The sequence below is a fragment of the Leptinotarsa decemlineata genome, unplaced genomic scaffold, assembly GCF_025532065.1.
Source record: "Leptinotarsa decemlineata unplaced genomic scaffold, Ldec_3_MD MMD2_tig00026314_RagTag_RagTag, whole genome shotgun sequence".
Taxonomy (NCBI): Eukaryota; Metazoa; Arthropoda; class Insecta; order Coleoptera; family Chrysomelidae; genus Leptinotarsa; species Leptinotarsa decemlineata.
Window position 1 is genome coordinate 12,792,537 of NW_027412684.1, and position 23,064 is coordinate 12,815,600.

The 23,064-nt window shown below is 33.4% G+C and overlaps 1 protein-coding gene and 1 long non-coding RNA gene across 4 annotated transcripts; both read right to left on the bottom strand.

Moving 5' to 3' along the window:
- Positions 1 to 574: 574 nt before the first annotated feature.
- LOC111503091 (uncharacterized) lies at positions 575 to 8,637 on the bottom strand. Its single transcript, XM_023157313.2, has 4 exons — positions 7,817 to 8,637; positions 6,968 to 7,321; positions 6,343 to 6,559; positions 575 to 1,236 (listed from the first exon to the last, which is right to left on the bottom strand). The coding sequence occupies exons 1-4, from the start codon at positions 8,484 to 8,486 to the stop codon at positions 750 to 752; spliced, it is 1,728 nt and encodes a 575-aa protein (XP_023013081.2). The 5' UTR covers positions 8,487 to 8,637; the 3' UTR covers positions 575 to 749.
- A 6,467-nt stretch (positions 8,638 to 15,104) lies between these two features.
- LOC141485185 (uncharacterized) lies at positions 15,105 to 21,130 on the bottom strand. 3 transcript variants are annotated; one of them, XR_012467074.1, is made up of 4 exons: positions 20,583 to 21,130; positions 19,585 to 20,170; positions 17,918 to 18,222; positions 15,105 to 15,329 (listed from the first exon to the last, which is right to left on the bottom strand). It is a non-coding gene; the product is annotated as an uncharacterized lncRNA (long non-coding RNA). The 3 variants fall into 3 exon arrangements; XR_012467075.1 differs by lacking the exon at positions 20,583 to 21,130 and adding an exon at positions 17,723 to 17,814 and having other exon boundaries at positions 19,585 to 20,555; XR_012467073.1 differs by lacking the exon at positions 20,583 to 21,130 and having other exon boundaries at positions 19,585 to 20,555.
- Positions 21,131 to 23,064: the final 1,934 nt, after the last annotated feature.

The window sequence follows — 23,064 nt, forward strand, 5'->3', positions numbered from 1 at the left end:
TTCATTCTCTTTTTTAAGTATTTGAATAATTTTTTAACGAAAAAGGGTGAAATGATAAGTTTAAAATGCGTTGTTTTAGAGCTCTTTTATGAAAACTACTTGATTTTCGTCAGGATGAACATTCCCCATTGTGTATATGGATGTAAGTGTAATGTATCGCGAGAACCCCCTTTCCTTTTGAAAATAAAAAGTTGGTATCGCCCTCTCGGCTTTGTCTGGTCTTGACATATTGTTCCGTTCAAAGGTTAAGATAGGGGGGGACCATTTAAGTCTGGACTATATATTGCCTTTTCAAAAATTTTTGAAAAATTGGACAAAATAGACGAGATAATAAATATCAACATTAGATCTATCACCAGATTCAAGACAGATAATTTTAGTTCATTTCCTCATATCTGGAAATGTAATCAATCGTAGTCCAGGTTAAACATTTTTTTTTAATGGAATAACAAGAACTCTATTACAGCTTTTTAGTAAGATGAAATTCCATCTGGGAAAAATTCATATTTATCCAGTATGTATCTTACTCTTTCGTGGAAGGAGCAAAGGATAAATATATAAGAAAACCAACAAATACAAGTAGAGTTTATTGGAACAAAAATCACCTTTCATAAAATAATTACTTTCAAGTACATAATTACTCTTTTTTATCACCATCAATACCAATTCTAAATACAATAACATCTAGTCCCAACAAACAAAATTTACAAAAAAATTGTCCCAGCTCTCCTTCCAGTAGAACACTATCATTAGCTACAGTCGAAGTCCTCAATTTCCTTTTTGATAGCAACCACCTCAGGTTCTTCTTTCACCTCAACCTGGCCCACAACTTTGCTACTGAAAACATCCCGATCACAAACACCGTCCACTTTGACGTCTTTCACATCATCACATTTCATCGATGAGCCCAGAAAAGGTTTGACATCCTTAACATCATCGGCTTCCATGTTATTAGAATATCCCTCAACGTTTCCGTTTCCATTGACAGGATAATTCATGATCGTCTGCCCGAGTCCCGGATCGTCTGGAAAGATGAATTCTTTTTTCATTTTTTCGCGCGCCCTCTTCATGTTCGGCGGCAAATCGTTCAATCTCTTGAATTCGGGGAAGTACGCCGGGTGCTTTTCCCGAATGTGCTTGTACCGGGCCTTATTCAGCGAGAATTTCTTGTCGCAAAACTCGCACTGGAATGGTTTGTCCCCCGTATGTACTCTCATGTGTTCTTTGGCGGTGGTGCTGAAAGAAGGAAATGTTTGGTTACCAATTCAAATGCTTAGTTTTTCTCTATTAGGTTAACTTCAGAAAATGACAAAAACTGGAACAAACCAATATCAGAGGACACCTTGTAATATGATGATAATTATTAATAATTATTCATTGCTGTTATGACATTTCAAATGTTTATACAAGTCAAGAAAGAAGGGGCAGAGACACGAAAAAAATGGTAATATATATTATATACAGTGCATTTCTTTAATGTCCCCCCAGTTTTATTTTTTGAACGGGTCAACTCGAAAAATTGAAATTTGGGATAATGAAATGAATGCATGAATACTTTATTTTGAAGAGAAATTGACAGATGAAACTTTCAAGATGGCGACTGGGCGCCATCTGTAAAAAAATTTAAATGGAAAGGGGGGGGTCTTGCGACACATCTTTTTGAAGCTCCTGACAAATGCTTCACAAACCCTAGAATATAATGTCAATATCTTCAACTACTATGAAATGGCGGAAATTTTAATAATTGCCTGAATACATTGACATTTAACTACATAATATGAGGTAATAAGCTTGAGGTCAGTTCAGAAGATGCTCGAAATGGTTGCCTTGAACTTCTTGACATATGAACAGCCTATCCGATATTTTATACTGAACATTTTCGAACACAGTAATGTCAATATATCTACAAATATTTATTATTCTCTGCAATATATCCAATATTGAACCAGGTTCAGTTTCGTACACCTTTGCTTCAAATAGCCCCATAAAAAAAGTCCAAAGGTGTCAAATCTGGCGAGCGGGCTGGCCATTCTGTAGGATGTCTGGAGTAATGTGGTGGTACTCCGTTGTGTTCATTGAAAATCCTTTCGGTCCCGTGAAAGTTACGCCTCGCACCGTAAATAAAAATTGAACATTTTAGAGATTGTTGTTGCGGTACCTTTCTACTAGTAAAACCATAAACTAAATGAGAATATTCTAACTGAACAATGGTGTTCATTGTCGTACTGACATTTTTTGTCGTTTTTATTAACAAAAAATAACCTAACAAACCTTATCGGGTTGTTGGAATTGCCATATGTCAGATAAAAAGGAATATTTCTAGAAATATCGGTATTAATGTGTTTGTCTTCAGGAAATTATTAAATGGAAGATATAAATTTATCTATAATGAATTTTTATAATGTACTATATGATGCAATCTATCATTTTGTTCCGATAAAAAAGTTCAAATCCTCAAATTTTCCTAATTGGTTCAGCAAAGACTTGAAGAAAAGCATTCTCGATAAGAAAATAGCACACAGAGAATATAAAAGTGGTGATGTAGAAGCATTTCATAGATTTCAATATCTCAGATCTCATTGTAAAACCATGCGAGATGAGTGCTATCGTAGATATATTTCAAAAACCGAAAATAATATGTCAACTAATCCCCGATACTTCTGGAAATATATTAATGATAAGAAGAAACTTTACAATCTCCCTTCCCGTATGGTTTATGATGATATCTCTACTGATAACGCTAATGAAATAGTTAATCTTTTCTCAAAACTTTTCTCAACAATTTACGACAGCACTACGGTCAATGAAATCCCAAAATTCAAATTTTAAAATGTAGCTGACGTCTGCCACTATAATATAGATATTAAGGAAGTTATAGATTTAGCTTTGAAATTACCATTTAAACTAACAACAGGTCCTGATAAGATACCCTTGCACCTGATTAAAAATTGTATTTATAATCTAGCAAAACCACTACACTGGCTATTCAATCTTTCTATTGAAAAAGGAATATTCCCAGAATTTTGGAAACAAAGCTATATCAAACCAGTTCATAAAAGTGGACTTCGTAACGATGTTAAAAACTATAGAGGCATATGCAATCAGTCAGAGTTGCCCAAAATGCTGGACTGTCTAATCACTAGAAAACATTCATTCGATTTCAGAAACATCATAATCAATCAACAACATGGTTTTACCAAAGGGAAATCAACTTCTACGAACTTATTACTTTATGAAAACTACATCATAAATAATCTTGAAAATAGGCTACACAGATTTTTCTAAAGCCTTTGATAGAGTCAACCATAACCTACTGATTGCTAAGTTGAATGCCTTGGGTTTAGAGGGAGATGTTTTAAATTGGATTGAAAGCTACCTTTACAATAGAGTTCAATACGTTAAATATGGCAACTCTATATCTGAACCGATAAATGTGCCATCAGGTGTTCCTCAGGGATCCCACATAGGCCCATTACTGTTCAATTTATTTATCAATGATGTCTCCACTGTTTTTACCTCCAGCTCATTTCTAATGTTTGCAGATGATTTAAAGGTGTTCAAATCAATACAAAATATATCAGATGCTCAGGCACTTCAATGTGATTTGGTACAGTTTTCTAGCTGGTGTGACGTCAACCGTTTGCATTTGAATCCAGATAAGTGTCAAAAAATTACTTTCTCAAGGATCAATAATGTATATGATTACTCATATAAAATCATTGGGAATGATATAGCAGTAACGGATAAAATAAAAGATTAAGGTGTCGTTTTTGACTCAAAAATGTCATTTAAGTACCAAATAACGGAAGCCTCATCTCGAGCCCGTAAGATGTTAGGTTTTACACTTCGTTCTGCTAGAGACCTAAGTGTCGAATCTATAAAACTGATTTATTGTGCACAAGTGAGATCCATTCTTGAGTATAACTCCATTGTATGGTCACCCTATTATAATGTTGATGTCGAGTTGTTAGAGGGGTGTCAAAACAAATTCTTGAGATATGTTGCTTTTCAGTTAGGATTAAATAGAGGAGAGTATAACTACTCACAGATATTGAACATATTGAACATGAACACCTTAACTCATAGGAGACTTGAAACAGATCTTGTGTTTGTCCACAAAGTATTAAAAGGCTATATTGATTCTCCAGAAATAGTTGAGCTTTGTACTACTCTCTCTGTGAATGATAGAACCAATTATGGTCAGAATGAAACAATATGTAGGATATTGAAATCAGCAAATCATTACCATCTTAACCTGGAATTGTTTAATTCATCATTATTATCCTTCAAAAAATCGATTAAAAACATCTGATGTATCTTTAGTTTGTAAGCACATGTACAATTTATAAAAAGATATTTGTAAAAATTGGCTTGTCCGTTGAAATAAATAAATAAATAAAAATGTTCTGCCATTTTGTAGTAGGTGAAGATATTGACTTCACATTCTAGGGTTGTGAAGTATTCGTCAGGAGCTTCAAAATGATGTGCCACAAGACCCCCCTTTCCATTTAATTTTTTCCCCAGATGGCGACAGTCGCCATCTTGAAAGTTTCATCTATCAATTTCACTTCAAAATAAAGTATTCATGCAATCATTTCACTATTCCAAATTTCAATGCTTTGAGTTGACCCGTTCAAAAAATAAAAGAGGATGAGGACATTAAAAAAATGCACTGTATATATTAGTTTGGATATTACAGTTCACAGATATCATTTAAAAATTCAGTAAAATCATGATGCACACCAGAGTTACAGTTGCTTTACTAGAGCCTTAAATATGTTGAGTCGGGTAGAGCATATAGAAATTTTGGAGCATAGTAGTTGATCCCATTACAACTTTTTGTAACCCCATGATAATTTAGGTATATTTTTTGGATCCTCTGGCATGGTGATTATGTACGTCATGCAAGTTGGTTTTTATATGAATAAGGTCCTGGAAAATGTAAGCACTAGGAACTGTAACTATTTGTAGAGCTTTGTAGGAATTTTTGCAGTCATCTATGTACTTCAACTTCACCAAGACCCTAATAGCTTTTCTTTGTATGCTAAAGACTTCTACAGCATGTGGGGTTTGTCCCCATGAAATACATGGTAGCGAAGAGAAGTGTGGCATTGTAAACAAATGTGAGAAGACAGTTTTTAGCAGATGTAATCTGTGTGATGCTGCCACGAAAGTTTCGTGTCATTATAGAATCCTATGAATTTCACGGACTCTGAACAGGAGACGACTTCGATTTTGTACAAGGAGAGTATGATGTTTTCAGTTCTAGTGTCATTTAATTGATGTCTGTTTAGAAGACACCAGTTATGTATAATATAATTTGAGTTTGAGTGGAAGTTTGAAATTAAATGAAATCGAAGAAGGAAAACTGCTAGCTATAGGTTTTTTTTCAGTTTTGAGGATGAAGGCAGATTTTGGCCTCCAAAACGTGAAGATAAGTACATTATTTAACGCTTTTTTTGGTGAAAAATACATTCAATTCAAGCAGTAACTATCCGGGACGAACAAGAAGCTTGCCATTTCTACACCTATTCTCCATTACAATTTTAGATTATGGAAAGTGAGAATCTTCAGAAAGTCCCATAACTTTCTTGAAATGATTGAAAGTCAGCCAAAACGTAAGCAGTAGAGTCCAGAAGGCTTTACTTATTCTGTAAGTCGATAGATTAGATTCCTGTCTGATGAAAATAGGATTAGTGGTATCCTAATAATGGACTTCTTGCGTACTGACAATCTCTGTTTGTGCTTGTGGGTAGTGCTTCATTAAAAAATAGGGTACGTATGACATGATTTATAGTTTGATGAAAGACATTGTTCATTGTTTCTTGGCTAAAACTCTCTCTGCCTTTTTTGTCGATTACCTCTCAGTTAACCTGCAAGTGAAATAACGCAAAATATACCAAGCATACATAGGTCACTGACATATGTGGAGGTCACCCATGGAGGTTAAAGTGTATCCTATCATCGTATACAACCTTGATAATGTAGGACCCTTACTACTCGAGGGACCATGAAGTAAACAAAAACCCAAACCTGAGTGTACAGAGGAGTTGGATGTCAGTTTGTTTCTATCGTGATAAGATTCTGGTTAAACCATGTCATAGGGCATGTCTGTTGTTAACTGGAAACTTTCCTAAGAGGATATGATTACTTAATCAACAGAATATCAAATATTAACATTCAGGAACATCAAACTAGAAATTTATCTTCATTTTCAAAACTCGAGTCTTCAACATGTTACCTACAAATTAAATATTTCTCTTCCTTTCACATCCTACTGGAATTCAGAGTTGATAATGTCAACATTTCATGTCACTATAATCATTTTTCAAAATTGCTTACCTGTGAGCAAAAAATCTTCCGCAAATGTCACAAGGAAAAGGTTTCTCTCCCGTATGTGTCCTCTTGTGACGATTGAGATTTTCCAAGGTCAGGAAACTCTTGTCACAATCTGTGCATGCGAAAGGTTTTTCTCCTGTATGGGTCATCATGTGGCGTTTGAGATTTTGTTGAGACGGGAATCCCCTGAGACAAATGTTGCAAGCAAATGGTCGCACTCCTGTAATTTATTTTGTGATTAGCGAGACTATCCGAAATTTTTGAAAGAATGGCATTAATGAATTAGAAAAATTCAATTTTTTTGCATTGATTGGATTTATAAATGTCGGAAGTTGAATTTCAAGGTTTTTGGTTTTTATTTTTTGATTTACATTGACTACTGTGATGAATAAATTTGATTTGAAGTTGAAATATATTGAATTGGATTACTTTGGTTTAATCCACATATTCAAGAAACACTTCATTGTGAGATTCTCACTAAACAGTTTTACAAAAACAGAACATGTGTTTCACTATACAACAGCGTCTTCAGGCGTCTCTTTACAAAAGACAGGCATGTCTTCGCTAACACGGTAGCTTCTTTGGTATCATTATTACAAATCTCAGTAATGCCAAAAAATGTCCTTACCTGTGTGAGAATTTGAATGCCTCCTCAGATGACTTGCGTTAGCAAAAGCCTTATCGCACAAACTGCATTTGAAATCCCTAATGTTGCCATGAGATTTCAAGTGAATGTTCAACGAAAACAGATTTTTGTAGCTTTTTCCACAATCTTCACAAGCAAACGGATTGTGAGGTCCCTCATCGTGAGTTTCTAAGTGGGTCAATAACTGTTTGGTACTCTTCATAACCCGCATGCAAATGGGACAAGGGACTGATCTTTTGCCATCTTTTGGATCATCATGAGACTTCTTGTGTTTTCTCAGCCTAGCTTTGGTCTTGAAGGAACTGTTGCAGAAGTCACAAACATAAGGTCGTTCTCCTAAAAAAAGAAGCTATTGCATATATTGTTCTTGTGTCAAAGGGGATTTTTCCAATTACTAGATTATGCTATGATGGATTTTCATCATTTTTTATTTCAATCACATATAATTATAACATTACTATCTTTGTCTATCATTCTTTTAAATTAATAATGAATGAATTGTGCAAACTATTGATTCATGTGAGTAGTTACAACAAGAAACAACCTCAATTGAAATGTTCTACATAATTTCTTGAAAAAAGTCCGCTATATTTTGTCTTATACTTTTGTTTAGTTAACAGATAACCCACAAAAGAGTGCACCTCATAACCAGATAAATATACACACACAAATACCTATTGCAAATGCACATTATCAGCAACATGCACTAAGTAAGAAGAATCAGCATAGGAAAATCTGCAGCCATAGTTGAGAATCATAGAGATCTTATACAATGATTGCTATTATGGGTAGGAATTCCCTTATAAGTAAATAAGCCAAATTTATACAAACCTGAGTGAGTCTTGATGTGGTCTTCCAAATGGGCATATTGAGTAAATTTTCGATCACAGGTATCACAAGCAAATCGTCTCTCCCCGGTATGTATCCTCATATGCTTACTCAAGTTTCCGTTGACAGAAAACTTCTTACCGCAAGTCTGACAAGAATAAGGCTGCTCTCCAGTATGCTTCCTCGAGTGAACATTCAGCTGAGTATTATCTCTAAATACTTTTTCACAACCACAACATTTATACCTCTTTTCAGCCAGCCTTCTGCGCTTATAGTGTTGTTGAAGGTAATGTTCACTATTGAATTCTTCTTTACAAATTTTACACTTAAAATCCGATTCACTGTCTTCACTGGAACTAGTATCGGACTCGTCAGCAGGTTCCGACTCGTACCTAAGTGTGTCCAGAGTGATTTTGTGAGACGGCTCTTCAAGTACTGGAGAACTTGATTCTTTATCGATGGTCTCATCAGACGGTACATTGTTTTCCTCCATCCACGTATCCGGATCATCGTTTATTGAGGTACTCGCCAAATTCACCAAATCAGGTTTATCCAGTGTAAAATCTGTGTCATTCTCTTCTTTAACATTAACATCTGGTATCACATTTTGGTCCAATGCATCTGAATCTTGGGGTTCCCTTTTTATGGGAAGATCAACAGAAATCGAAGCCATAATAAGTGTCACCTCAAAAACTTTTTAAATGACCTCATTATTTTCTTACTTTCAAATGAAGATGAAGAAAATGGAATGAAAATAAAAACCTAGAACGTCTTCAACTTTTGTTTTGTACTTGTGTCTTCCGTCTATCATACGTCAATGTCATATATCAATCATTGAAAATATTCATCTCTACTTTATCCTTATTTATGGCCTGAGCTACCGGTGCTTTCCCTCACAGAACACTGAAATTCTGTAACTTCTGCTTTTCGTCAGAAAAGTTCCTTTGATCGCTGCAGGCAAAATTTTCCAAGATATGCCAACAACATAAAATATAACAACTTTTGGTCATAAGCAGGGCCCATATACAATTCATATCAATATGGAGTTTACAAAAGTAATGATAATTATTTCAAGCTTTGTTATTCATCAGTCTTTAGAAAAAATCGGGAGAGATAGTCTTTCATAAAATAAAATTGCTCTCAGAAATATTGAACTAAAGTTTTTTATCCTTCGCAATGAATGAACATTTTTAGCGATAATATCTTTTTATTAAATTCTTCAATCAGTAGATGACAGGTATATCCGATTGAATTTCTGCGAATCGTACCTGTTTGAAATCACTCAAAGTTTTGCGAGTACGTGGTTCTTGAATAGTTCTTGCAAACAATTTCTTGGATCCTATATTATTGAGTTCACACTATGAAAATTTAGAGGCATTCATTGATATCAATCGCATATATCCAAATGTTAGCCTCAACCCCCTCGTTATTCTATAAAACTCCAATCGCAGATCTGCGAATTTTTCAAAAATACTAATTTTTATATTTGGATGGGTGACTTGTTTCAGAACGAATTTTCAGGTCAATATTGTCTGTCTTGCTTGACATCGTTCTTCAAAAGGTTCACCTGTCCTTAGTTGGTACTTACGACAAATTCTATTGTATACCTACGAGTCCGTATGAAATTCAAGAGTAGCATATCAAGTTATAAGACACGAGTTGGAATACGATAGATTTCGCATAAGTTCAAGAATTGTATTCCCATGATCTCTGAGAATTGCTTGTACGGAGTGGGCAGAGGGACGTTAAAGAAGATATAGAATGTAAAAACCTATAGGATGAAAATTGGAGATGGAACCTACAATAGTGAAGGAGAGTTGCAAATATTATTCATTATTTTTTTCATAATTCACAGATATATGTGAATGATAAAATAATATTTTTTCTGTGACGGGAAAAAAGTTTGACATTTTATCTCTGATGACAGGCAACCAAATGTCACTTTTCATGAAATTACGTTTTTCACTGGTCCCCGTGAAAAAAGTGAGTTGTCTATTATATAGGTACGGAAAATTAGATTTTAGCTCTCGGTTTTTTGTCTCCCTCCGCTTCGCGCCAGTAGACAACGCAACCTTGAGCTAAAATCTAATACTTTTTTCCCTTGTATAATGAATAACTATTATTCTTAATTAGGAATGAATGTAGGAACTCAATTGATTATTACTAAATGGAAAGAATTTCATTCGATAGATCACAGACTGCTTTGCAATTCACTTGTACCAACCTATTCGACAGTAACAAGATGATACCCCAAAACCGATCTCTCGGAGGAATTACATTTATTCAATGTCGCATCAACCTCGAGAGTTTTTAGCGACTATCCAAATTCCAAAGAAATATTGATTTCTCACAATAAATTTTCATATACGGTGCAGCAGCTTTATACATTTCAGAAAGGCAACTAGTTTTTCACAGTTACACTTTTGTCCTAACGCTGCTTCAATTGAAGTGGGGATGTCGTACTCGACTCTCTCGATGTAGTAAGATGCGCACTCAGATAAAATATGTTTGACACTTTTATGGCACAGTCACAAACTTCACATGTAGGAGGGTTATTACTGAGGCGAGTATGCCCTAGTCGAAGACATGTCAGGATAACTTTCGGATTTGTTGTTGTTTGCCACAAGTTATCGTTAAAATAGTATTGGAAGGAGCAGTTTTTATAAATCATTTATTTAGGACAAATCATCTGAATTTGCAAACTGCATTTACACATTTCTAGCTAATTTTGGTCCTCGCAGGTGCTAGTTTTGGGACAGAAAGGTTTTTTTTTTGGCTTCCTATTTTTCCATCTCGATAAATAAAAATGTGAGTTTGCTTCCTTCCAATAGAAGGAAGGAAGCAATCGATTTCAAAAATTAACTACATAAAAAGATGTATAGATCATGCAAAGAAGTAACTTTCAGATACGACCCGAAAAATAAAGCCCTCTCGAAATAGTTATTTTCACATAAACATTGAATTACAATAAATAAAAATACTTTCGAAACAAATACTTTTATATGAACGCTGAATTATACGAAAAACATTTTTATCCATTAAGTTTGTACCTGAGAGATTTTCTCGATTTAAAAAATCTCAAAATGTTGTATCTCTCTTTGGTCCAGTCGCTTATTAGTTATGGTATTTTGGGATGGGGTGGAGTGGCTGAACACCACTTACATAACCAGAATGTAATCCCAAAAATGGATTATCAAAATCATCTACCGAAAGAATATTGACTTCCTAACTGATTCCCTGTTTCAAGAGAGCCAATTTCTTGATGTAAGGCAGCTTTTTCGTCAAAATGTATTAAATAACATCCACAAGAAAAAAAATACCAGTAAATACTCTAGATCATAATTATGAAATAAGAGGGAAATCAATATATACCTGCACAAGTGCAAAAACAATTGGTCAACGTTCATGTAAATACATGGCTCCAAGGTTATACAATCTATTACCAGCTGAAATAAAAAGCATACACAAATTCAGTAACTATAAAGATGAGGTCAAAAAGATTGGATTATGTAAAGTTGAAGAGACATTTTTAACAATCTCATAAATCTAAAATACTTACGATGAAGCAAAAAACAAATTGAGAGCTCGTTTTCATTTAATGTTATACTCTTTTATATTCTTTATCTTCTTTATTTTAATATTTTTACAATTATAGCTAAAGTTTTTGGTTGAAGAAATCCTTAATCAGGATAGCACGTTACAGGATAGGACCCCCGTCTTCCCTTGCTCGTACAAGTCTGTCGAAGACTTCTAAGGGTTGCTCGTAGGGGTGTGACCAGTTGGCGGAGGGAACAAATCTATTCAGTTGTTGAGTGGCTCTGCTGGTTATATGTGTATACTGATATATAAATAGTAGATATATTAGATGTGTGAAACAGTTAGTGTTTACGGTTATGTGCACTATATATGTATGTATATATTTGTTTGTTTGTTCTAGCATCATCACATACAAGTATCTTGAATACTTCCGTGATGTTTTCAATGTTTACTCATTATTATTTATGTAACACTGTTTTCTTTATGAACTATTTCCTTGAATAAACATTATTATTATTATTATTATTATAATGGAATCAAATCAGATATCGTTCGCAGGATTCCTACAAGATATAATATATCGAAAATGTGGTGCATTTCCAAAGAAAGGAAGGAAGTGATCAGAGGAGCAGCTTTCAGACACGAACTGGAAGAAAAATCTCTCTCGAAACAGCTTTTTTCATATAAACATTGAATTACACGGAATTTAGAGGAGTAGAAAGCCGAAACCTTTCTTTCCCAAAACTTAATCTCTCCTAGAAATATACCTTTTCAGTTTAAGTGCAAGTTATAATTACAGTGATACTCACTAAACATTCTCAATTTAGAGAACCCTTAATAAATAAGGGCTGCATAACGCAGACCCTAGCTACAAGCTATGCAAAAAAGGAATAGAGACTGATTACAGAACAGTATTACAATTATTGTATAGAGGAACAACTGTACAAACTCAGTCTACATTCCGTATACTTGAAATCAGAGAGCCACTGCAGTGAAAAATAATTGCAAGTTGAGCGACACTAGATTGTAGAAACAGGCGAATTCATCAATGACGATTTCGAGTCTATGCATACGGACGTCATAAATAGTAAGATACACTATTTTGATGATCATCAAACGAATTAGTGTTTTTTCAACAGACCCCTATAATTGCTCGAATGAAATAAAGCAATCCTTACTCTCTATTTGTAATACTACTCCACCAAATAGCTCAAATGTTTTGAGGTGCAAACCTCTAATATTTACCTTGTTCGATTGATGACTTATTCATTTTGTTGAAATTCACATTAAATGTAGGATAGTGAAAATAACTTTTGTCTAATTTCTACTAAGGACCCATCAACAGTTGAATTCATTCATACGTGACTGAAAGAATAATTAAAGTAAAAATAAATAAGACGTGCTCAGAAGAACGGCAGACCGAAATCGGTACGCCGCAGGGAGGAATACTGGGACGTCTTCTTTTCCTTCTTTATGTTAATGTCTTGCCCCGTTTCATTGAACATGGTAAGCCATTCATGTATGCCGACGATAGAAGTATCACAGTAATAGAAGAGAACGTTGCGATTCTGAAAAAACTTCAATAAAGGGCATTTGCTAGATTTGTAATACTCTCTCGTATATTCAGCTCTGTGTATGAACGTAACGGTTTGGGGACAATCAGTGGAAGTAGTAAGAGTTTTTGTTATTCAAAGAAGATTTTTAAGGTCAATCTTCGATCTGGAATACAACGAATCATGTAGAGAAGTCTTTTCTAAAAATAATATTCTGACGGTATTTGGTATCTATCTTTATAAATTACTGTCTTATGTTCACTGAAATTTGTCATTACCTCACTAGACAAAATCATGAAATTCATGTTAGAAAATGTAATCTTACGGAATAAAAAAAATCGCCAAGATAAGCCTGGGCAATGGCTTTCAACTACCTTTCAGGAAAAATTCAAGATATTCTCAATTACAAAAAGTTTTACTTTAAAAAAATTGTGTGACTGTATTTGTAAATGTTTCTACAATTATCTTCAATTTTCAGCTTTTATGTTATTTATATTGACCTGTCTTATATATACCATGTGTACCTGATAAGATGAAGTATGTATCTAATCTTATCTTATCTTAAGATTTTTTTCTCAAGCAAACTGCGTCAGTTTACATTGATAATGGTTTAATAAACCGAAAGCAGTCGTTGGAAATACAAATCTCAGTAGAAATTATAATACATCTATTTTCTCTATCCAATATCTAATATAGAGTCATTCAACAGGGACGTCAGAACTTTGACAGCTGATTCAATATTCTTATACTTCGAATTTATAAAAAGTTTAATACTGAATAGTATGAAAAAATATGCGTGTTGTCAAGTTTTTCACAAGTAGACATAGAAATTTTATTCATTATTGCATATTTTGATATTACTGGAGTTTTTCCCAACACCAATTCGTTATTTTTAACACCTCGATACGTGTTTCGATCACCAACTGATCATCTTCAAAGAGGAAGATTGAAAGTGAGTGAGTTTTAATCTTCCATATAGCCTAATTACATGGAAATTATTATTACAAACTAATTGTGTAAGCTTACTTCATACATATACACTGAAAGATTTATTTTCAAACTTATTCTCTACGATCACAGTTATACACATAAAAACATTATTTGTGTTACATCCCGTCTAATATAAAGAGATTATATTTTGAAATGCTACCTCAAATCCATTGATCTCAGTAACCTATTTTGTATTTTTTTGATTTTGTTTAAATGCATATGTGGTTGGGATTTTCAAATGAGAGGACCAAATTCTAATATATGTCTTACAAGTGTGATATAAAAATATTTTATCGTGAATACGTTCACAAACGAAAAGCTATCTTATAATCTTTAATTAAATTCCAACATTTTGTTAGTCCTTTTACAAATATCATTAATAAATATCATCATAAATAATCCCAAGATTTTTCACTTCGTTTCTTCTGTTGAAGAGAGTATCTCCAATTTTGTTACTAAATGCAATGGTTTTTTCTTTCGCAAAGAAAAGGTAACGATATTATATTTATCAATATTGAAGAAAAATGTATTTTCAATGGTCCAATTTTATATATTCTATCAATGTCTTTTTGTAGTGCAACACAATCTCTGACGGTTTGAATTTCTTTAAAGCATTTGAAATTATCTGCAAAAAGGAGCTCTTTAGAAAAATGTAAATCTGATGTTAGATCATTGATAAATAAAACAAACAGCAAAGGTTCCAAGTTTGATCCCTGTGGGACACCCGAGTTGATTTCATAGGGATCAGAGTAAATACCATCATATCTGACTATAAAGTTATGATTCTGGAGATAATTATTGATGAACCCATGGTTGATACCAAATTTATTGAGTTTTGAAAGCAATAGTCATGCTCAACTTTATCGAAAGCTTCCATCCATTTCCTCTGTACGGGGGTAATATAACCAGCAGGGTCCATCGGACAAAGACGGTTATTAACTAAGTGAACGTTTTTCTTCGGAAGATTACATTATACGCATTAACTATATTAATTTCGTTCTTCATTAAACTCGCGTCAATTCCCTATTCATTATTAATTTTTTCCAAATTCTAGATCGCCAAAATCATAAAAAAGTTGCAGGAATTATTGTTAGTTTACATTAAAAATCGTGTTCAATTTGAGTATGTTTTTAGTAAATTTGTTTGAAGAGAACATAAATATTATTGGGGGAAAATGGGAGGAATGTAAATGAGACGCTGGATTTGTGTCATTCATGCATATTTATTTTGAAATATCTAATGTAAATTAAATATATTTTCAATATTGAACTCCGTAGGTAGGTCACTAGATATTGGTTGTTTTTCGGTCAAACTCTGGAAGACTAAGAATATCCACAATAGCCGCTGTCACACGCACAAGAGTTTAAAAAAACTCTCTTGTGCAGCGTCCAGCAGCTTCCGTGAATTTCTACTGCTGAATCTTTTCCTTCCCAACTCTGAAATATAAAAGTTTATGAGTGATGGTCAAAAAACGAAAATCAGAAAGTCGAGATATTAACGTAATGATAATACACAGTTAAATAATTTGGGTCAAAATAATTTTATTGAAAATTAACGGAACTGAAAATGGAAGACTATCCAACATTTATTGAGAAGAGAGAAAGAAAATATTAATATTCGTTCAAAATGAAAAATGGAAAAGGCCAAATTAGCCAGGAAAAACATATGTTACTGGAATGATAGATACAGTGGTAATAACAATATTTGCAGCTTAATCAAAATTTCTTTCTTCTAGAATGAAATCTAATGTAATTTTCACTAAGTTAGTATTTGCAGTATTTCAAAAATTATCCTCACGAAATGATGCTTCATTTTTATTGTATTTCGCCCTCAAAAATATTCCAAAATGTGTCCCAAGTTAGTAGAAACTGATTTTGATATATTTCCGTAATGAAAATAAAAAAGTATAAAAATGAAATCAAAGAAATGGATATCACGCAATAACTTACCAAATTCTTATGAAAGAGAGAATTAAATGATAATATCACGCTGTGTTGTATGGTAGGAGTGAACCTACATTTAGAGAGAAACAAAATGGAAATGAGCAATAACAATTATTGATCATATAACAGTTGAGAAATATCGATGTTCAATCCTTGTTATTAACAAGCTTACTTCATTGGATTGTTTCGAAAATGCTTATATCTTTTGTAGTTGGAAATGTTTGAACATTTTATCTTTCTCTTCATCGTTGTGATCCTAGAACCAAAATAATAATAGGTATGTCTTTATCAATCACAATCAAAAATACAAATGAAATAATATTACCCAGAAATGATGAAAAGGAAGAGTTCAGCTAGGAGAGCTGCTTTTAAACCCAACCTCGATTGGTATTTTTTTAATTGTTTTTTCATTGATGGGATATTGAAAATTCAAGTAAGTTCAATAAACAAGTCGAGAAAAAACACATTATGTGAGAAATTGCCAAATCGTTTTGCATATTTTGTACCATAATATAACTATCGTGTGAGAAAAATGTCTTTTAAGCTTTTCGTGAAGTTTCTCATTGAATCATAAAAATAAATCTTAAAGAGAACGACAGTTTCATTCAATTAGTCAATTGTTAGTCTTCACTGAAAACTTTTTAATTATTTTATATCATTTATTGCCGTTTTTGGAAATTTTCTCAATATTATCCAAGTTGCTCTGACATTGGTGAAAAAATACTCTATCTATTGAAAATCATTAAAGTTTATTTTTTTAGAAATTTTCATCAGTTATTGGCCAATTCTATCATATGAATGTTTTTCAATTAAAAAATGTATTTTACAACTCGACAACGATTGAAAGGTTTCATTGCTTTTCGTATAGATGATTTTCACTCAAAAATATTATTGGTTCATGTTGTATTGTTCATCAACATTTTGAATATTTTTGGGTTACCTTGTAACCTCGACACATACTTTTTATATTATTAATTCATGTTGTATCGTTGACAAAAAAGTTATATTCATTTTAAATTATGTATTTGTAGTTATTCATGTGTGAATCAACAGTATATTGGGAAAAGACAGCAGATATGAATGTTTTACGATTGAGAATAAGTAAGGCATTACACAATGATGCAATTTATTACTGGTTCAAATAAGTAATACTTGCACTATTCTCTATTCGATAAAATGGCGAAGGCATAGGGGTTTCATCTTATAAAAACTCAAGTTGCTATACCCCGTTTCTCATCAGATGTAATCAAATATCAAGCTGCAAGTAGAAGTCTGGAAGAATAGTGTGTTCTTGATTGACGAGAAGAGTAGATGTACGCGTTAAAAGATATTGTGATCAAATTTTTGATACTGGTTCAGTGAAGAAAAGACGCCAATTGGTGAATTCAACAGTTTTGTTGAAACATACTAACCTTTTTTCTAGTGAGATAATTTTTACTGCAGGCATCTATTTTTTATGTATTATACAGATCTGAGAATGTAAACCGAACCTTGGTATTAGATAGACTGCTCATATCAGAAACCTCTTGAGGCGAAACCAGTTTTATGGTTTTCAGCTAAATTTCTATTCAAATTTTGAAGGACCTATTTTTTCGCAATTTACAACTGAATAGGATAATTTTTTATTCCAGTAATGAAAACATTTGATTTGAAGTAAATTGGGAAAACAGCCTCAACTGTTTAACCCTATTACTAACCATGAAAAAATCAACAATAGCTTGTGAAAGAAGGGTTCGCTAAATGAACTTTTTTCGTTGGGAAAATCATTTTAATATGAACATATTACATCTAATAGTGAAGTAATAAAATAAATGCATTTATTTGTTATTATTCTTATTATTTTTATATTAATTATTGAATAGAGGGGATAAAACTTCATCAATTACCTGAATATACCAATACACTCAAATATATTGCTTTTTTTTATTTCTCTTTGCTCTCTTAACTTCGATTACTTTCATTGCAGTATTGATGGAGGCTTCTACACATAGAAATATATTCAGTGTTTATCATTGGTCCATGTCATACATAAGGCGACATTATTAGGTCCAAAATTATATCATTATTAATAAGCAACTTACATTTGCCTTCAAATATTGAACACCCTCTGCCTCCGCCATAATCTCGCTAATTCAGTACCTCTGTATAATCGTTAATTTCAGTCTTCTGTGATACTCGCTATTCAAGAACATCTCTATTTAAGCGGCCATCTTGATTCAACATTTGTTTACTGGAAGGCTGTACCGACAATTGAACATCACAATGGCCCACAGAAAACTCACAAATTGAAAGTCGCGTAACTTGATGATGGTGAATGCTATCGATTTGGAATTTTTGCCAATTCATTTTTGACAAGCACTATCAAAAGAGTTGAAACAATTCAGAACTGAAATGGAAATGGAATCTAGTTGATAATAGTTCACATTAGAAGTTCGGAATTTTATTGAATTAAGATTTTCACTTTATTGATTAAGAAAATTATTCATGGAGCTGAAAAATACATATTATTGAATGAAACTTTGAAAACATAAAATCGAAAGTCAAAGTATATCAAATTTCGATTGTTCTAGATAACCTTAACATCCAATGATCTATTGGTTTGTCCAATATAGCACCATCGCGGTATATGGTAAAATCAATTTCTGGAGCTGGGTTTCTGTTTTTGTGACAAATTGGAATAATTTTGTTGAAACTATTGTCAATTAAGTTCACAAACCTCAATGAATGCAGATGTTTCAATCATTTCAAATAATGCTTCAATCCAGGAAAGTATAGCTTTGGTTGAAACAGTTACTCCTCTATGTGATTTTTCTAATTAATGGTATTGAACTCATAATCAAAACACTATTCCACATGGGGATGTTTCTATAGACAGATATTTGTAATTCTCACGTCCTAATTCAATTAGGATTTCCGTGTCTAATGTGAGTTTGGTAAATTGTCTCATATTTCGGAGGTGTACCAGAAAAAGCGCCAGATTTCGTATCTTTCAAGTCTTAAATGGAAAGTCAAATTTGAATACATTGATTGCTTGTATCAATTGGAGGTTTAGGTTGATCACCAAGTTAAGTGATACAAGACTATATTTATTCTACCATTCGTGTTCATCCCTTTAAATCTCCAACAAGGATCTTCATCCTTATTCAATTCAGTCGATGTAATAGACCTCATTAGCTTTCGTTTTGAACCACAATTCTTCTTTATGGGTGACCTATGGGTGTATTCTATCACAAGATATTTTTTTGTTTTGACATGGCCTTTGAGTTTCTCCTAATCATCTTCGACATCTTTTCACATCACGAAGAAATTGCAATAACTGCTTCTCTTCTATATGTATCTTCTGTTGAACTGGAGATGAATATCATTGTTGATTAATTACTTTCCAAGTTCAAACCTCAATCTAATAGAACTCCTGATATTGATCGATCAGTCTTGTTGAACTTGACCAAAGTTTTATTTTCACATTACCTCCAAATGTGGGGACATGACTCTAAAATTTAATTCAATTGGTCTGGAATAGCTTTTGAATATCTGAGATAATCGTAATTTTAACCTATATTTAGTATGAAAATGAAATCACTAAATGGAAGATACTCAAGAAACATTTGAGACACTGCTTGAAAATGATACGTTTCGGAAAAAAATTGTGTTTAAACAGATTTTTCTATGATATGTCGTGATTTGAGGAATAATTATGCTAATAAAAATGACAAATGACACCATAGATAGATAGATTACGTTGTCTCACCACAGTATACGAAATACTTCAATTTATCTGTCATTTTTCCGTTTTTTCTCCAATGAAACGATAGATGAACCATCTAGTGACCAATATTTTCAGGCGAAAATTTCATCAACATTCGAATTGTCTCTTGATCTCTTGGATATTCAGATAGTGAAACTCCTTGTTTAAAATACGGAAGGTGGCCAGTGAAGATGATGGACTATTTTTGTTGAAAGGAACTACTTATCAACCAGAAAGTGAGTTTACTGATAGAACTGTTGTTTTCCCAAAGTCAAATCTCAAAGTGGAAGAATGTTGATTTCTTTTACTTCTACTTCGATGAATATATAACCTACTCGATGTGATTTAGTTTGGATCTGGATGAAGACTTCCTACCTGAAATGAGTTTGTTTTCTGAATTGATTTATTGCATTATCTGTAAATTTATTCGTAGATATTCCGTCATTGAATGGGAATACTGTACCTGAGAGTAATTCCTTAGTGCGTCGTGTATGTTATATTTCAATTTGGCTTGAAGTTGGCGACCATTTACAGAACTAAGATACTTTCCAAATATTCCAAACTATTGCATTGCTTGAATCAGAAGTTCCTGAAAAAAAAGACATTAATGTAAATTTTTTAATACATCGTATTGTCACAGAAATTAAAATTATGTCGTTTGTCGCCCAAATGTTTTGTTGATATCAACGTATTATTTTTCCTCAATCCATTGAGGACCTGATTGCTGGCCAGTCAGCGACTATCTTCAACAGGTAAATCAGCGACCCAGATCTCCAACAACTCTCCAAATCAAAGATTCTGTAATTCAGCTACACAGATACATTAGATTTAGCCATGCAGAGCTTTTCTGCATAAACCACTGGTTGCGAGACATATTTGAAAGGTATCTTGCTTGTTACAAAGAGTTCAGTTGGGGTCAGGGAGGTCACTACGTAGAATAAGTCCTTTATATAGTCGAAGTTTTTAATACCATGAGTAGTTACAAAAAAGAAGATTATTACAATAGAGCCCCGCCTTAGAGTGACGATTGATAGGCTTAGAATCATTTCCGTTATTGAAATTTACATTCTTCGCCATAACTTATACGTAGTTATTTGTCAAAAATGTGTTAGCAAAATAATGAGTATACTGCGTTGCCTAAGTTAATTATGGTTGTCATTATCAGTAGTTGAAATTGATGGGAATATCAAATTTGACGCAAAAGTTCCTCATGAGAATTCAAAACTGGCGAACGTAGAAAACACTTGAGGTCAATTATGAAAGAGAGCTAATTCTATTCAAGAACAAAAACTCACCGACTCGAAGTTAACAATAAACATCTTCTGTAAAAAGTTGAATTATAGCATGACGCTTGTGCAGAAACTGATTCACAATATAAACAATTTCCGTATTTATTTTGAAGCTAGAATGAAAAATTTAGAAAGATCTGTTGTTGGATAAAAATCATATGAATTTTCATAACTTATGGGGGACTTGAGTAGCAGAGTTCAATAATTGAGTAAATTTCCAGATTTTACAAAAGTTAAATTGGTCTGGAAGAGAGGGAAATACAATGATTGGGTAGCTACACTATGTACATGCCGATAGTTACAACGATTTAGACGGTTAAGTCAACGTCCCAGAAAACTGGAAGTCAGCAGGACATATTTAGATATAGATGAATTTATTTTTTATCAACTTTTTCCCAAGAATTTTCCCTTTCACATCTATCAAGGACTTTTTAAAATGAAACAAACCAAAGAAAAGTATCATTAGATTTTTTTTTCAAATTGGGGAAGGTAAGTATACCAAAAGAAAGTCGATAAAAACTAATTTTCCTTCACATAAAATGACTTTCGTTCTATATTTCTTTCAATTCTGAAGATTACTTTTGGAACCTTTATAATTTTTCAATAGACAAAATTGATAAATACGATAAATTATTGATGGAGAGAACATTTCTCTTTATGAAAAATACTTCTACATCTCTGTGAAGTTCTCCATTACAATTTGTATATGTTTCCACATGTGGAAGGTGAAACTATCCAAAAAAGGCGATAAAAATGCTAAGATCAACATGTTTTCTAGAGGTTGAAAGTAAGATATTCGAGAAAATTATATTGATGATAATCACCAAAATATTGTATGAAACAAAGAAATTATGGGACCGAAAATTTGGTTTGACTGGGTTCATCTGACAACAGACAAATAGAAATATCATGAATTCCTAATCACTGGCCAAACAATGTAGATTTCATTGATTCTAGAGGCTGTTATGAGTTATTGAAAAATTATGATTTTATACAAATATTCATATGGATATTTGAGGATCATTTTGTATTTTGAATTGATGCCTAAAGAAATACATTGGGAGAAGTTAAGTCAGTTGTTTTCGTATGCTTTTCAATCTTCCACATTCGGAAAAATTATTAGTCAATAAATCAATTGAAAAAAGTATTCTCAGCTTTTCTACAGAGTTTGGTAATGTTTCATAAAGCATTATCTTCCCTTCCAAAAATCTGAAATTATTCGTGAAAACGCCAGGAAGGAAATATTTTCATTCGATGCGTTTAATACAAAGAATTCTGTATTTTGAGAACACAACGAGATGAACCGTCAGTCATTTACACATAAACATGTTTCCCTTGATGCATATCTTTGACAGATAAAATTCCAATTATAAGTGACTAACAAGCTGGACTCATTAATGATTCCCATCACGAAACATTTCGGGGTGAGCTTCTCAGTTTTCCTTTCACCACATATGAACAGATTTTCTATTGATCTGAACTTTGTCCACTATTGATTCTTTCACTGGATTATTTTTTCGCATAACTTCAAGTTGAAGCTATTTTTTAGTTGACAGGTAGAATAGGGACACTTTCCTCACACTAGCACCAGTTTCATGCATCTCCTGAGGAAGCTAATTTGATCAGCGAAACATGCGTGGAGGAAGAGTATTTTTTTCTGGTGTGGAAAAGATATTCTACCTTTCATTCAAAATTTTTTCAAGGTTCAGTATGTTTCTTGTAAGTACGCGTTTTTATACTCAGCATCCTCGTGGGTTGGGCTAACTATAGGGCGCGTCCCCAGGTGGCGGATAGGGGAACGGCTAGGGGACTAGAGTCCTTGCCAGGAAGCCAATGTGGCCCTACGGACAGGGTCTCCGATTCCCTTGGGGAACTGGTCCTACCTCTGGTAATGCGGGGCTCTGCCAGAGGTGACCAACTCTTTCCCTGCTGATCGTGGGAACACACATGAATGAAACAAAAAACTGAAACAATTAAAACCAATCCCAAGGCTGGACAGAAATGCTCACCTCAATCTAAGGCGGTGGTTGGGGATGAACAGAAATGACCACCCCAATCTACCGCTTGGAATGAGGCTGGACATAGCAGATCACCTCGTGATGTAATACAAAGGCCAAATTGTAAGTGCATTTGCGGTGCCGAGGCCAAAAGGAGAAAGAGGGCGAAAGACGTAGGAGTGGCAGCAACTATAAGT